We start from the raw sequence: 14,874 nt of genomic DNA on the forward strand, positions 1-14,874 counted from the left end.
TGTTTTCCGAAAACGTACGTCGCCGGTCGTTGACACACTTTTAATGACCGCCCATTTCGACGACAATAGGAACATAATGATAACATCCGGAATATCGCGAATACCGTCTGCTAAATTTATAATTCATCGCCGGCAGCAATTACTCTTCTTGTATAATTTTTTTATTAGAAATTAATGATTCAATGATTTATTTTCAAAACGTCCGATTTATTTAATCTAATTTACATAATTATGCAAAATGTTATTGTTACACTTGTGTAATATTTACATCATTCTTCAATTAATTTAGAAGTATTTTCTCGCAAATAAATTTCACACCACTGCTTTTTATAATTTATGAATTTTTATTCTATTACTTGTAAATTTTCAAACTCTAATTAGATTTCTGTTGAAATCTGTTCAAAATAACAGAGCAATATTTTATTATTTCCATCTTTAATTCGGAGGAAATAAAGATTATACTTTCAAGCAATTGACGTGTTTTTCTTGAGGAAAAAATATTGACCTCAAAATGTTAAAAATATCCCTGTTAAATTTATTCAAATGTAAAATAAAAAAAGAAAAATAGGCTCAACTGATTATCAAATCAAATTTAAAAACGAAAGAGGCTTAAAGAGCCACGCTAGATTTTCGTGCGAACAATCTTGTATTATTTAAACAGTTTTTTATATAATGCAAAGCGTGGCTCCTTAAGCGCTCCTTTCGTTTTTAAAATTATTCAAATGTTTTAACGCGTATAATATCTGCAGAGTAGATAAAAGAGGGGTTGCTGACAATTTTACATGATATATGCAAGACGGGAAACACCCTTTGGATATAATCGATTAGTTAATTCCCATAGCTCCACTTGAGCTAATTAATTCCGCTCGTTCATTTAAACGCACCACCAATCGCTTATAAATAGCTCGACTTCGTGGGTCAATCCTCCCATTCAGGTCCCGTGAATGTAATTTCGCAGTCGGCAATACGATCAATGTAACGGTTGATCGAAGGTCAGCTAATTCATCGTCACGATCCGGGAATTAATGGACATTAGAAGTAACAATGTAAGCCATTCGATACATTAGGCTCACCGTCTGTCTGTATCTGTATTAATTCGTCGGCTTTCGACGATCGATCGACAGTGTGGGCGGCTTCAGGAAAATATACGAAAGACAAGCGAGATCGCGGCTCCCCAGAAAACGTGCACGATAAATCCGACGTAAAGCCGTGCAAGACGTGCTTTTATTGCGGTGCTAAAGATCTCGAGACGAGACTACTTTTCTCTTGATGAGCCCTTTACGTTTTTACAGAGTTACGAATTATATATACATAATTTAAGCCATGGAGTCTATGGCTTGTATTATTTAAAAAAAATGCAAACGTCAATCATTTTTAAGCTATACTGAAATTTTGCTTTTTGCGCATCAGAGATAAAAATAAAAAAAATATATTTTGCATTTATATTTTTAATTCCAAATAGATTTTACTTTTGACAAAAATTTAATTCAAAAATTTTTATGACCAGATATAGAATATGTTGAAAATTTATTGATCATGCAATGCTCTAATTAAACTGACTTTAGCGCATGTATTATATTTAATAAAAATTTTTTGTAATATGACAATCGCACTCGTTTGCCAATATGAGATAAAAATTGCAAAATAATACATATTCCGTGCAGCATCAATCCATATTAAACTTTTCATCGTTTGATGTTATCGCAATTAAGAGAAATATTGTTGTGATATTCTTCATGACGACACTAATTGATACATAATCATATAGACAAAATATATTAATCACATCATAATCTGATGACACATAGTGTACATCTTTTATAAATATTGTAAAATATATACTTTATAAACTTTATATAATAAATTCAACAGAATAGATCACCGGGGCGATAATATGAATAAAAAAATCACATAAAAACAACGTAACACGAAACATGTTACTGCTGAATTATTCAAAACGATAAAAGTCAGCAATGTACTGCCAAATTGTAGAATTAATTTTGAGAAAATTCTGTTGATAATATAAAAAATAGAACATCGAGTGAATACTTCGTCGCGAAACATGGTGGCCAAACGCATACACGTCGCGAACAATGATGAATACAGTAACGCTGTAATATAATTTGCCGTGCCAGAAATGTGCAAACAAAAGACCGTCAATTGTGTATGCAGCAGCCAAGGGAACTTTATTAACGTCGGACCGTACGTGAGTGTGATATCGTTCGCGTTTGTAGTCCGCGACGAAGTAATACGCTACACTCAATTACGAGAGTGCATGCGAGCAACATTTTCTGCGGGAAATGTTCAAAATGCAGTCGCTGTACTTCGCGAACGCATGAAACGAAGATATGAAGGGTACTAATACAGGCAGCTTTTGCGTAGGTCGTTTATTGAAATCTATTATGTTATATAATTAGATTTCCAGCGACAGCTCTGTGCGTATCGCATATACACATTCGAAAATAAATATTATCCATTGATGGTCTCGCGCGAAAAGTACGCTGAAAAATATCCGTAGTCTTTCAACACTATCACGGTAATAGCAATGATCTTAATTGTGCAAATAATAACGTATAAAGTTTGCACATACAGTAGAACTAATAATCAATTCTTATATATAAAAAAATATTTTTTTAAATATTTTTTCCGCATAAAAATAATATAAATTCCGCAAGGCGATGTACTGTACGGAATAAAATAAATACACAATTATATAACATATACGATAACTAACAGAGTTTGTGCGGTTTTACTGATAATAAACTTCACGGAAAACCACGAACCTTGTTGGTTACCTGATATTATGATTAACGAGTCATAAGTATTGCATTTTTTTCTAAAATTCCGTTTTTAAGATCCATATAAGTTTGAAATAAGTGTATATGCCATAAAATATATGTAATAAAATAATACACCTTCAAGCTCCTCCAAATAATTTAAATATATCTTACACACAACGATTAAGTGTTTTAAATTTTGACACCAATCTACAATGAACTAGTTATAACCGAAACATATCGCAACAATTATTCTTTTCGAATAACATTTGCACACAACCATAAATATTAATTGAGACACTAGACCTATGTCCAGTATTATCTCTTTATATCACATCTGCATAGCGCACTTTGACATCAGATATACATATTATTACATACATACATATATATAATAATTCTAGTCAAATAAATCGATACCTGAGATCAAGCTATTCCAATCGCAACTGTCTTCGCACAGCTCAATTGTAAAACAATCGTTGATTAAATAATAAGCCAATTTAAATTATTACAATAGTTATGCATTATATACGCGCATGCGGCTGATCGGTAATTTATGGCATAAATTACAATAGCAGTTTAAATAATTGCATTTCATGTTTGTAATAATTGACAAACAGAGATATTTCATTGTGAGTTTGTATGACTTTCTTTCTTAAAGATTATTTATACGAATTAAGTACAATGTACCCTGTTTACGTATTTCGTCCATAATCACTAAAAAAGAAAATTAAAAAAAAATATAACACAAAATAATCTGTACGTATGTCAAAAAATAATAGTCAGATCTTGCGAAATTATAATCTCATGTCCTCCGAGTTGCTCACAAATTGACATAAATATTTCTAAATTCAAAATGGAATATATTGGAAGCAAATTCATTCTCATTAAATTAAAATGCATTTAAATGTAGTCCCAAAATTGTTCAGATTTTACTTGATTTTCCATGTAAAGTAAAATCGATCAATTATTGTACCAGACGGCACTATTCAAAATATTATAGCAGGGATGCCTCTTCGTTAGGAATATTTTTTAACTCATCATGCCAATGATACATAGGTGGTCCTCTGGAAAAGCAATACTTCTGTTCTAGCGGAGTGTCATTCTCAACATAATACATGATGTAAAAGTTGCACATTTCGTCTTCGTTTGTTCCACCTATATAAGTGATTCTATCACGTGTACTTTTCATCGTGCAACGAGCCGCCAGTACATCGCCTTGCGTAATTGGAACTTTATTAGTGATGGGATAAAACATTTGAGGTGTCAACGGATCTCTCTTGCCAAGCTCGATCCATTCATTATTCGGCTTCACTACATAGCCAGATACTACTTTCCCAAGCGAATGAGTATGCGTTCGATATGCAAACGGATAAATAGTCTTATTTTCTTGTATGAGACAAGACGTTTCCATATGTACTGTTCTTCTAGGCATTATGAATCCACCAGTTCCTAACAGAATGACACCAGCCAGCTTGTTCAATAAATGCGTTGTATAATACATAAACACACCTGAGTCATCTGTCCCACTGTTCTTAAAGTGATTAATGTGTGCATAGTGTACTTGAAGAACGATATACTGTATTGGAGAGTTCCCGCCTACTTGAAAGCCTACTCCATCTGGTAGATTTAATTTGGGAGCATCTCTTGCCCATGCATAGATAATCTAAAATAAATAATTTGTTTTTCTCACAATATCCATAGCATTTATCAAATATTATACAATATTAATCATCATTACCTGAGATCCTCTGCTACAAGGGGATGCAGTCTCTTCCGTATTTGCACCACTCCCCATTTCTCCACAATTCCAAACTGGTTTGTTGCTACCTGGATTAGTGCAACCATAAACGAGCATATGATGGGCTGTTTCCATCGTTGCGTTTGGCTCAAAACCAGTAATGTAATAACTTTTTGTAAAATCTACTTTAACTGGAGTACATAGATATAATTCGGGCTGCAAACAAAACATATTGAATAATTTCTGTCCTAAAAATATGACTTATTATATAAAATTTCAAAAAGCTTACAGTTAAGTAATCAACATAAATGAGAAAGAGCAAAAGAATCGTAGCCAAGCTCTTTTGCTCTTCCTTACTTATTTTGACTGCTTATTGCATACTCAAACTAAGAAATTAGAACAATTTATAATAAATTTACCTCTGTTATCATTAACTCATAAAAACTATTGTAAAATAAACTAATTCTACTACAAAATGCACGAAAAAATGTACAACAAATTTAACCAATTAATTTTTATGTACATCAGGACAGTAAAAGAGATAACGAGGCAAACAAATATTCACATATGCATTGAACAAAATTAAAAAATTACAATACTTACCCTATTTGGTCTCACATTTGGCATAAGTAGCGAATATCGCTCGGTGTTGTAGCAACAAGTAAACTTGAGAAAAACAGCAAACACAAAACACGTCAGTATCCGATTTTCCAACATTTTCTTATAATATTTTCAACACGTCGACTCTTGTGTATGCTACGCCAGCTATCAAACGCTACAGGTCGGTCGATATAATACATATATACAGTCGAACCGCGTGACGTAAAGCATACGTAAATGCCAGAGAAGCACTGCCACAGGAAATTTTATGGTGGTGACATCTCGTGAAAGAGCGTCGAAGGTCGACGATTTCGAAACTTTTATCCATACCTTTATCTATCATATATCATTTCATTATGTTTCATTATTTTCGATGTATAAACAATTATGGATATCGAAAAAGCAATTTTTTGACGTTTTAACATAATTACTTTTATTTCCAGCGTCAACTCCTTATTGGTTACGAAAATAATAAAACATAATAAAAAATTTTATATTATCACTTCTGCAGTTATGAACTCTATCTTGGATTCTTCTATCAGCTTTTCATCGGACAATTGATGAATATCACACTTTACATACTAGTCAATCTGAGTATTTTCTTACGCAGAAAAATAATGCGCGAACTCACGTCACAAATTTGCCATGATAAACGAAGTACAAACATGAGATTAAACGTATTTTGTGCTGCGGCGCACAGGCGCCAGCCGCGCACATAATTTAACGTAAAATATTACATAAATGAATAAAAAAGTTTGAATTAACAAGATCAATATTTTCTGTAATCATGCATGCATGAATAAATTCACTCACCTTGCTAAGTATGTTCTCCGACTGCACCTGAAAAAATATACATATAAATTATTATATATTAGGACCTTGAATAAGTTCTCGCTGTTTTTTTTGTTAAAAAAAAACATTAATTTAAAATATAAGGCTTACAATAACTTTACTCAAAGTATTGTCCATCATTAGAGACCACTTTCTCCCATCTTTCTGGCAGTAATTGAATCCCCCGTCGAAAAAACGATTCATCTTTTGACGCAATCCATGAATCGACCCATTTTTCGGTTTCTTCGAAAGAATGGAAGCGCTGCTCGCTCAAACCATGCGCCATCGACCGAAACAAGTGGTAATCCGAGGGGGCTATGTCCGGTGAATACGGCGGGTGAGGTAGAACTTCCCATTGAAGCGTTTCCAGGTAAGTTTTGACTGGTTTTGCCACATGTGGCCGAGCATTGTCATGTAACAAAATGACTTTTGGATCATTCCTAACGCTTTTAAACGTTTTGAAACTGTTGACGCATCTACTTGCAATGTTTTCCCGAGCTCTACTAGCGTCTGACATGGATCTAGATCAAGCAATGCCTCCAATTCTTCGTCTTCAAACTTTGTCGGTGCTCCAGAACGTTCTTTATCTTCAAGGTCAAAGTCATTATTTTTAAAGCGCCTAAACCAGTCTCTGCATGTCGTATTCGACAGAGCATTGTCACCATATGTTTCAACAAGAATTCTGTGTGCTTCAGCTGCAGATTTCTTTTGAATAAAGCAGTGCAATAAAATTCCCCGCAAAAACACTTTATTTGGCACAAAAGTAGACATTTTCGCAATAGGTAATTAAACACGTGGTTGACACTGTGGTAAACTGTATCTACTAGAATTTGAGGTTACATATAGTACTACTTAGCTGATGCGTTTCCGTACGAAATTCCATGCACAGAGTGCCGCTACGCCATCTTTTAAGAAACAGCGAGAACTTATTCAAGGACCTAATATAATAATATATTTCACTTACATTATTATTTACTTCTTTTCACTTCAATTAAATAGTAATTATACTCAATAAATTGTGTACTCACCAGCTAGGTTGTAGCTCTCTATCCGCTGCAGATTCTGCCGCGATATTTCCATTGCATCAGCTCTAACGAAGAATGGATGAATGCTTCCTGGAAATCTACTCGCACTTTGTTACACTCGCGCACTTCATTTTCAAAACAACGTCGAAAATCATACCGTAAATTGTCACGCACATATTTGTAGTACAGAATATCATATATGCGATCGACATTATGCGCATTCAAAATGAGATTATTTCGGCGATCAAACAGAAATCAACGGATACGGACACGTACGCGATGTTTCACCCGATATAATTCCAACAAACTGATTTTTCAATACGTGCATCTAATGAACATGGCGCTCGGATTGTTTTAAGCGGACATAGTGGTCATTTTCGCGTGTCTGTCGCATGAAAATTTGTACTTAGTATGTTTTCCAGCAAAGGACACAAGTTGACACAAATCGACACAAGTATCACTCTGTCTTTGTTCGATATTCAATGAGCAACAGAGAGAATAATACTTTTGTGTCGCTTGTGTCTCTTGGTGGAAAACTACCTTACTGAACTACAGCAATTTGAATTCGCTTTCCCGCGTGAAAACGGTTGATGAAACACCGGTAGTCGCGATCACGTAAGTGATACGTTCTGACAATCGCCCGTCATTTTAATCGACACTCCCGACAAAAACTCGTACTTATTACGCACTTTGAAGGAGTGAATCGCGATTAATCGCGGTTAATTACGGTTAATCGCAGAGCATTCACGTTCGCGTTCCGAGTAGACGAGCCGTGATTGTCATGATGACCGAAGCTTGTCATAGTGACCGAAAGATGGCATATGCAGCACTAAATGTCCCTATTGCCCTAACTAGAGCGGAGGATGATCCTACTTGTGGCTTATCTGAGTGTATAGTTTGACAGGTTAAAATTATATTAAAGTTGACTTCCAATCGTATTAACCATATCAAATAATTTTTTTTATCCAATTAAATCGATTCGGTCGGTCTGTCAAACTATGCACTCGAATGAGTCACAAGTAGGATCATCCTCCGGTCTAGTTGGGGCATATGTGTCGGAACAACGAGCGCCATCGCCCGTCGTTGAGATGTATTAAAGTATAAAAATATAAATATATGTATATAAACGACTATTCTAGCGGTCACGTAAGATTTGTCAGGCAAAAATCACAAATTTATATCACGAATTCGCTATACGTAATTCAACATACGCGACATTGAACGGGTTACGACTAATGTCCAAACATTCGCGATAATTTTTGTGAGACTATTTTCGGCGAATTCGCGAAAGATTCGAAACAGCTCGAATCCCATATAGCACAAAACATCCACAGGATATCCTCAGGACATCGAGGATATTTCGGTGTCCCAAGGATGTTCTGAGGACATCGAGATCTCCCCAAGATGTCCTAAGGATATGTAGGATAGTTTGTGCTGTATGGGTAAACTCTACAATATTTATGATCATAATTATGGTAATCTGTTATATACAATAATTACTCGTAATCTATTGTTGTACTTGAAGAAAGTCAAGAAATTTTGGACACGATATATACTTACGAGTTTTATAGCGTTTTCGATTATACAGGATTTGAACGACCCAGGGTTGGTTAATGACGTCATTGCAACCTCTCCACCAATGAAAGACTTGCATTTATAGTAAAATAGTGATTGATCAACCCTGGGTCGTTCAAATCCTGTATAATCGAAAACGCTATTACTCTTTACATTCCCAGTAAAAAATTTCTCATACATAATTAGACAAAAATAGTACATATCTAATTATACAAAATTATATACCGAATTTGTCCATACATAAATATATACACCTATATATAAATGAATATGAATATATATATTTATATATGATTATATAAAGGTGTGTATGAGTAAATATACATTTTCTTGTTTTGTTTTGTTGTGTTTTTATTGCGCAAACATAAAGTACATAATCATACATACATCACATCATATATATATATATATATATATATATATATATAGTAAGAGTGACTTGATAAAGTCCTTTCTTAAAAATTTCTTCTTTAAATACCCCAAGCACTAATTTTCGAACTATTTGTATCACTCATAAAATGTATTTATATCTCATGTTATTTATTTTTCTCATATTATTTAGAAATACAATAAATAACATATATCTCTTATAAATGTAAAATAGTGTTTTTTTATTTTATTTTGTTTATATTCCTCTCTTGCATGCACGCGCGCGATAAGAAAAAGGTATAGAAACTTTTAGAAAAGTAAAATATTTCTAAATCAAGGCATTAAGTGAAATTAAGGAAAAAGTGACACAATTAGCCAGAATTTCTCGTTTATACAAAATCATACAATTGCGTATGACTATATCTGAAATTTGCTTCTTATTTATGGGGCATTCTTTCTCAACTTTACACCCATGCTGCCCATTTTTTATTTGATCTAAAAATTTTTGAAAAAATCTTAAAATTTACAGAAAAATGTAAGCTTTCCAATGGCGCGTGGCAAAATTATCAAATTCAATTGGATCATACTTAAAATTTCAGAAAACCGAAAAAAAATAATAAAAACGGTAATTATTCAAGTGTAGCAATTATTCATTCGACATTTTTCTCTTCCAATTAACACTTTCGAGTACTCTGTTTATCTGTGCACTGTCACATGAGTCTAAACTAAAATGGCGGATCCAATATGGCCGTCAAAAATTTAAAAATTTAAGAAATTAACGGATTTTTGTAAAACTTAATACCAAAGAGTTTTTTTGTATGCTGAATACAAATCTCAAATCGGATTTTGAAAATTCAAAATGGCGGATCTAATACGACCACCAAAAATATTGAAAAATTTAAGAAGTTAACGGATTTTTATAAAACTTGGTACCAGGAGTATATTTGGGACGCAGATTTTAAAATTTCATCATTAAATTCGTATTTATCGACCTATTTGGTCTAAAAATTATCGAAAAACTATTAAAATTTATAACAAAATTCAAGTCCTCCATGGGCGCGTGACAAAATTATCAAATTCAATTAGATCATTATTTTTTTTCTGAGCCTAGTCAAAAAAGTTTTATAAAATAAGATCGTGAAATCCATTTTGTACACATTCGAGAGAGTTTCTCTACCGCGATATTATCGCCATTCATTACAACATTTTAACATTAAAAAACGTTTCATTGTGATTCCGTAAATTTCTAAACGCTTTAATATTTGGATTTGTATATCCGACTCCCATGGTTCTGGGCTTTTTTGTGCTTTGAACGTTTCTCTGAGGTTTTCTTCGAACAGTTCTTTTCAGAGCTACTTTTAACCGTTCTTTTAGGACTGCTCTCAGAACAATACAGAAAATTCTATTATCTGTACTATTTTTGATCGTGAATCTTAGAATTTGATTTTGAATATGTCCAATATACACGGTGATAGATGTTGCAATCCCTACAATGTGGAAGGTCACAGAGGGAAAGATCTTCGACGCATTTCGAGTGTTATCAAAAGATTATTCCCAAAATTTCCAGATAATGCTAAAATTTGTGCAGCATGTAGGAAAATGAAATATCCTCGCATGAATGAAGATACGCACGTCTCATCGAGTCTTGATAAAACATTTGATAATTGTACTCATGATACTGAACAGAATATTTCTGTATCTTTCGGTGCATCTTCATTATCTTTCAGTAGAATTGAATGCAACATAAAATCACAAAGAGAGATTGAGTTGGAAGATATGTTAAGTGGATTGAAAGAAAAATTTTTCACTCTTGAAATTAATGATCCTTTGAGATTGACGATTTTGACTGTAGTACCAGATGCTTGGAGTCTAAGTCAAATTTCTCGGGAATTCAACTGTTCTAGGTATTTTGCAAAAAAAGCTAAAGAATTGAAAGCATCTAAGGGCGTTTTAGCAGAAACAACTGCTAAGAATGGTAAACCATTGCCGGAAAGTACTGTTACACGAATTAAAGATTTTTACAATAGTGACGAAAATAGCAGAATCATGCCAGGTATGAAAGATATGGTTTCAGTAAAAAATGACGAGGGCAGAGATTTGATTCAGAAACGTCTTCTCCTTTCAGACTTAAGAGGTCTTTATGATATTTATAGTAAATGCCATCCTGACTGTCATGTTAGTTTTAGTAAATTTGCCCAACTCCGACCAAAACATTGTATACTTGCTGGTGCGAATGGTACGCATTCGGTCTGTGTCTGTACGATACATCAAAATTGCAAATTGATGATTGACTCTGTCAATTTAAATAATCTTACTAAAGATTCCAATGTGATTTTACATGATTATAAAGATTGCTTACGCCAAATCGTGTGCAAAAATCCTGATGAAAATTGTTATATTGGTGAATGCAATAAATGTCCTGGTATTATTGAACTAAAAAAACATTTGAAAGAACTCTTAGATGAGAAAGGTATTCACCACATACAGTTCAGTGTCTGGACAACAACTGACAGATCAACTCTTCAGACGCAAATTCTTCCGTCGTCGGAATTTGTCGATGAATTTTGTGACAAATTTATCATTCTAAAACCTCATTCTTTCATTGCAAAAGAACAATCTCGATTCTATCAGGAAAGAAAAGAGAATTTAAAAAAAGGTGAAGTTCTTGCAGTATTAGATTTTTCTGAGAATTACAAGTATGTTGTGCAAGATGCATCGCAGGCGTTCCATTTTAATAATTCACAATGTACTGTCTTTCCTGTCGTGTGTTACTATAAAAAAGAGTTAGAACTTGAACACAAAAGTTTTATTTTTTGTCGAATAGTACACTTCATGACACAGCTGCTGTATATACTGTACAAAAGATGCTGATTCCTGAATTAAAAATAATAATTCCTGAGCTAAGAAGAGTAATCTACTTTAGCGATGGGGCAAAACAGCATTTTAAAAATAAATATCAGATGATGAATCTAATGCATCATGAAGAGGATTTTGGTGTTGCAGCGGAATGGAACTATCATGCCACTGCACATGGTAAAGGTGCTTCAGACGGTGTAGGTGCTGTGTTCAAAAGGGAAGCTATGCGAGCTAGCCTCCTTAGTAAACCGAACGATGCCATTCTTTCATTCGAGAAACTTGTTGACTGGGCTCAAAAAAATTCTAAAAGTATTAGTATACTGTCATATAATGACAAAGAGCACCAAAAGACAAAAAGATTTTTGAAAAAACGATTTGATGTAGCTCCACCAGTTCCAGAGATTCTGAGAAATCACTGTTTCGTCCCAATCAACAAAGAAATGGTGATTAAGAAATATTCCAATGCTGGTAATAGTTCGACTTTTTCATATCAAGATTTCAAAAAGTAGGGGGTAAGCGCTCAGGCGACATCAGAATCAGAGGTATCTCTAGTATCAAGTTTTATAAAAATTTGTCAATTTCCTAAATTTTCAATATTTTTGGTCTTCATATTAGATCTGACATTTTCAGTTTTCGAAATCCGACTTAAGATTTGTATTTAGCTGGCCGTAAAACTCTCTGTTCAAATTTTATAAAACTCCCTTACTTTTAAAAATTTTTCAAATTCTTAGCTGCCATATTAGATCCGCCATTTTGAATTTTCGAAATACGACTTCAGATTCGTTATTAGCAACCCGAAAAAGTCCCTGATACCAAGTATTATAAAAATTCGTTAATTTCTAAAAATTTTTTAAATGTTTTGGTGGCCATATTAAATCTGCCATTTTGTATTTTTGAAAGATAACTTTAGACTCGTGTACAATAACCCAAAAAACCCCTTAATACCAAGTTTTATAAAAATCAGTTAATTTCTTAAATTTTTAAATTTTTGGCGGCCATATTGGATCCGCCATTTTAGTTTAGACTTATGTGACAGTGCACAGATAAACAGAGTACTCGAAAGTGTTAATTGGAAGAGAAAAACGTCAAATGAATAATCGCTACACTTGAATAATTACCGTTTTTATTATTTTTTTTTGGTTTTCTGAAATTTTAAGTATGATTCAATTGAATTTGATAATTTTGCCACGCGCCATTGGAACGCTTAAATTTTCTGTAAATTTTAAGATTTTTTCAAAAATTTTTAGATCAAATAGAAAATGGGCAGCATGGGTGTAAAGTTGAGAAAGAATGCCCCATATATATATGTTTGTATTTTCACCAAAGCATTAGAATTTTATAGTGTGTGTATAGACAAAATTTTAGTTTTACTTTTATTTGTATAATATGGAAAAATCAAACACATTAAAATACAGTAAAACTTTCGCTCGTAAAAGTATTTCGCATAAGAGAAGAGAATTATTATTTTTAAGATCTAAACAACAAGTAAAGAAAAGTAGTGAACAATCTTATAATTTGGTTTCAAAATACAGTTTTGAAAATGCAGATTTATTGTCTGATGATAATAAATCTGCTAATAAAAATAATGACTCAACTTATTCAGAAGTGTTACATTCAAACGCAGAAGAATCATCAGTAATTATTGACTCATTGTCCGATATAGAATCACAAGTGACTATTAACTCAAATAATGCAATAATTGTTAATAATCAGGATTTATTTACTTCTGCTTTACGCAATATTTTTTTAAAACATAATATTACACATGTACAAGAATGCAATTTTACGTATTTTAAGATCACATTCTTGCTTATCATATTTACCACGTTTAAGTAAAACGTTTCTGCAAACACCAAGGATATCAAATTATAATATTGTTTTAATTGGTTCTGGTCAATACATTCATATCGGTTTTGTAACAACTCTTCAACGAAAATTGTTATCTGTACCTGTTAATCAATTACCCACAGAAGTTGTTATAAATATAAGTACAGATGGTGCAACATTGACTGGGTCTTTTCAATTTTGGCCTATAGTAATATACAATACAATAATATACAATATAGAATTAAAAATATAAATAGTGAACCTATAGCTGGTGTTTATGTTGGCAAGTTAAATTATGTGATCCACATAAATTTATGAAATTATTTGTCAATGATATTGTACAAGTGATACAAAATGGTGGAATATTTATAAATGATAAAAGTATTCTTTTACGTATTAGATGTTTTATTGCAGATGCACCAGCAAGAGCATTAATTTTAAATCATAAAGGTCACATGTCTTCAAATCCATGTTCTAAATGCAAAGTTGAAGGGTTTAGATTATCTAATAGAATGATATTTAATGTGTTTGATTCACGATGTCGCACTGATTTTGAATATAAAATGTGTATAGATACAGAACATCATAATGGTGAAAGTCCATTATCTGTTCTTCCAATGGGTTTAGTATCTAATGTACCTTTTGAATATATGCATATGGTTTTACTTGGAGTCACTAAAAAGCTTATCATCGCGTGGCTAGAAGGAAAGTATGCTGTTTCAAAATTATCTGGTAGACAAATAACCCACATAGCAAAGATCTTCCCAGGACATCCCAATTTGATCGAAATAGTCCCAGTTTGATCCAGAACAAAACGTTATCCGTAGGATTACCTGAGGATATCCCGTGTAGCATGTCCTGTGGATATCTTATGTACGATCTCCGCAGGACATCCCATTTTGATCAAAATGATTCGAATGATACAGATCGATAATAAATAGTTATTCGTAGGATTTCCTAAAGATATTTCTAGCACAAAAAATATACGTACATTAAAATTGCTGTTTCTTCAAATTTAGCAAAAGATTTCTTACATAAATATTTTTTAGTAAGACATTTTTTTGCTTAATTTGAACAGAGAACAAATTTAATTTTGTGTGCATGCGTAAACACACATATAACATACAAATATAATTTTAATCCGTCCATTTGTTAAGAGCAAAGTACAAGTATATATATAGAGAAAATATTTATTTCTATTATATGACGATACTAGAACTTGGTCATCGAGTTCTTGGTTCGAGAAGCCAGTATATACAGTGATGGAAGAAAG

At 32.9% G+C, this 14,874-nt stretch overlaps 1 protein-coding gene across 1 annotated transcript; it reads right to left on the minus strand.

Annotated features, from left to right (window-relative positions):
- Positions 1-2,372: 2,372 nt before the first annotated feature.
- On the minus strand, positions 2,373-5,330 carry Phm (Peptidylglycine-alpha-hydroxylating monooxygenase). The gene is made up of 3 exons (XM_012376641.1): positions 5,122-5,330; positions 4,519-4,734; positions 2,373-4,443 (listed from the first exon to the last, which is right to left on the minus strand). The coding sequence occupies exons 1-3, from the start codon at positions 5,233-5,235 to the stop codon at positions 3,775-3,777; spliced, it is 999 nt and encodes a 332-aa protein (XP_012232064.1). The 5' UTR covers positions 5,236-5,330; the 3' UTR covers positions 2,373-3,774.
- Positions 5,331-14,874: the final 9,544 nt, after the last annotated feature.

This window comes from Linepithema humile, chromosome 4 (assembly GCF_040581485.1).
Source record: "Linepithema humile isolate Giens D197 chromosome 4, Lhum_UNIL_v1.0, whole genome shotgun sequence".
Classification (NCBI taxonomy): domain Eukaryota; kingdom Metazoa; phylum Arthropoda; class Insecta; order Hymenoptera; family Formicidae; genus Linepithema; species Linepithema humile.

Bases quoted from the DNA above. Each gene is read 5' to 3' on its own strand.
- Phm (XM_012376641.1), bottom strand. From the start codon at position 5,235: ATGTTGGAAAATCGGATACTGACGTGTTTTGTGTTTGCTGTTTTTCTC. The intron at 4,735-5,121 runs GTAAGTATTGTA...TTTTGTTTGCAG, and splicing joins CAAATGTGAGACCAAATAGG to CCCGAATTATATCTATGTAC. The intron at 4,444-4,518 runs GTAATGATGATT...TATTTATTTTAG, and splicing joins CTTGTAGCAGAGGATCTCAG to ATTATCTATGCATGGGCAAG.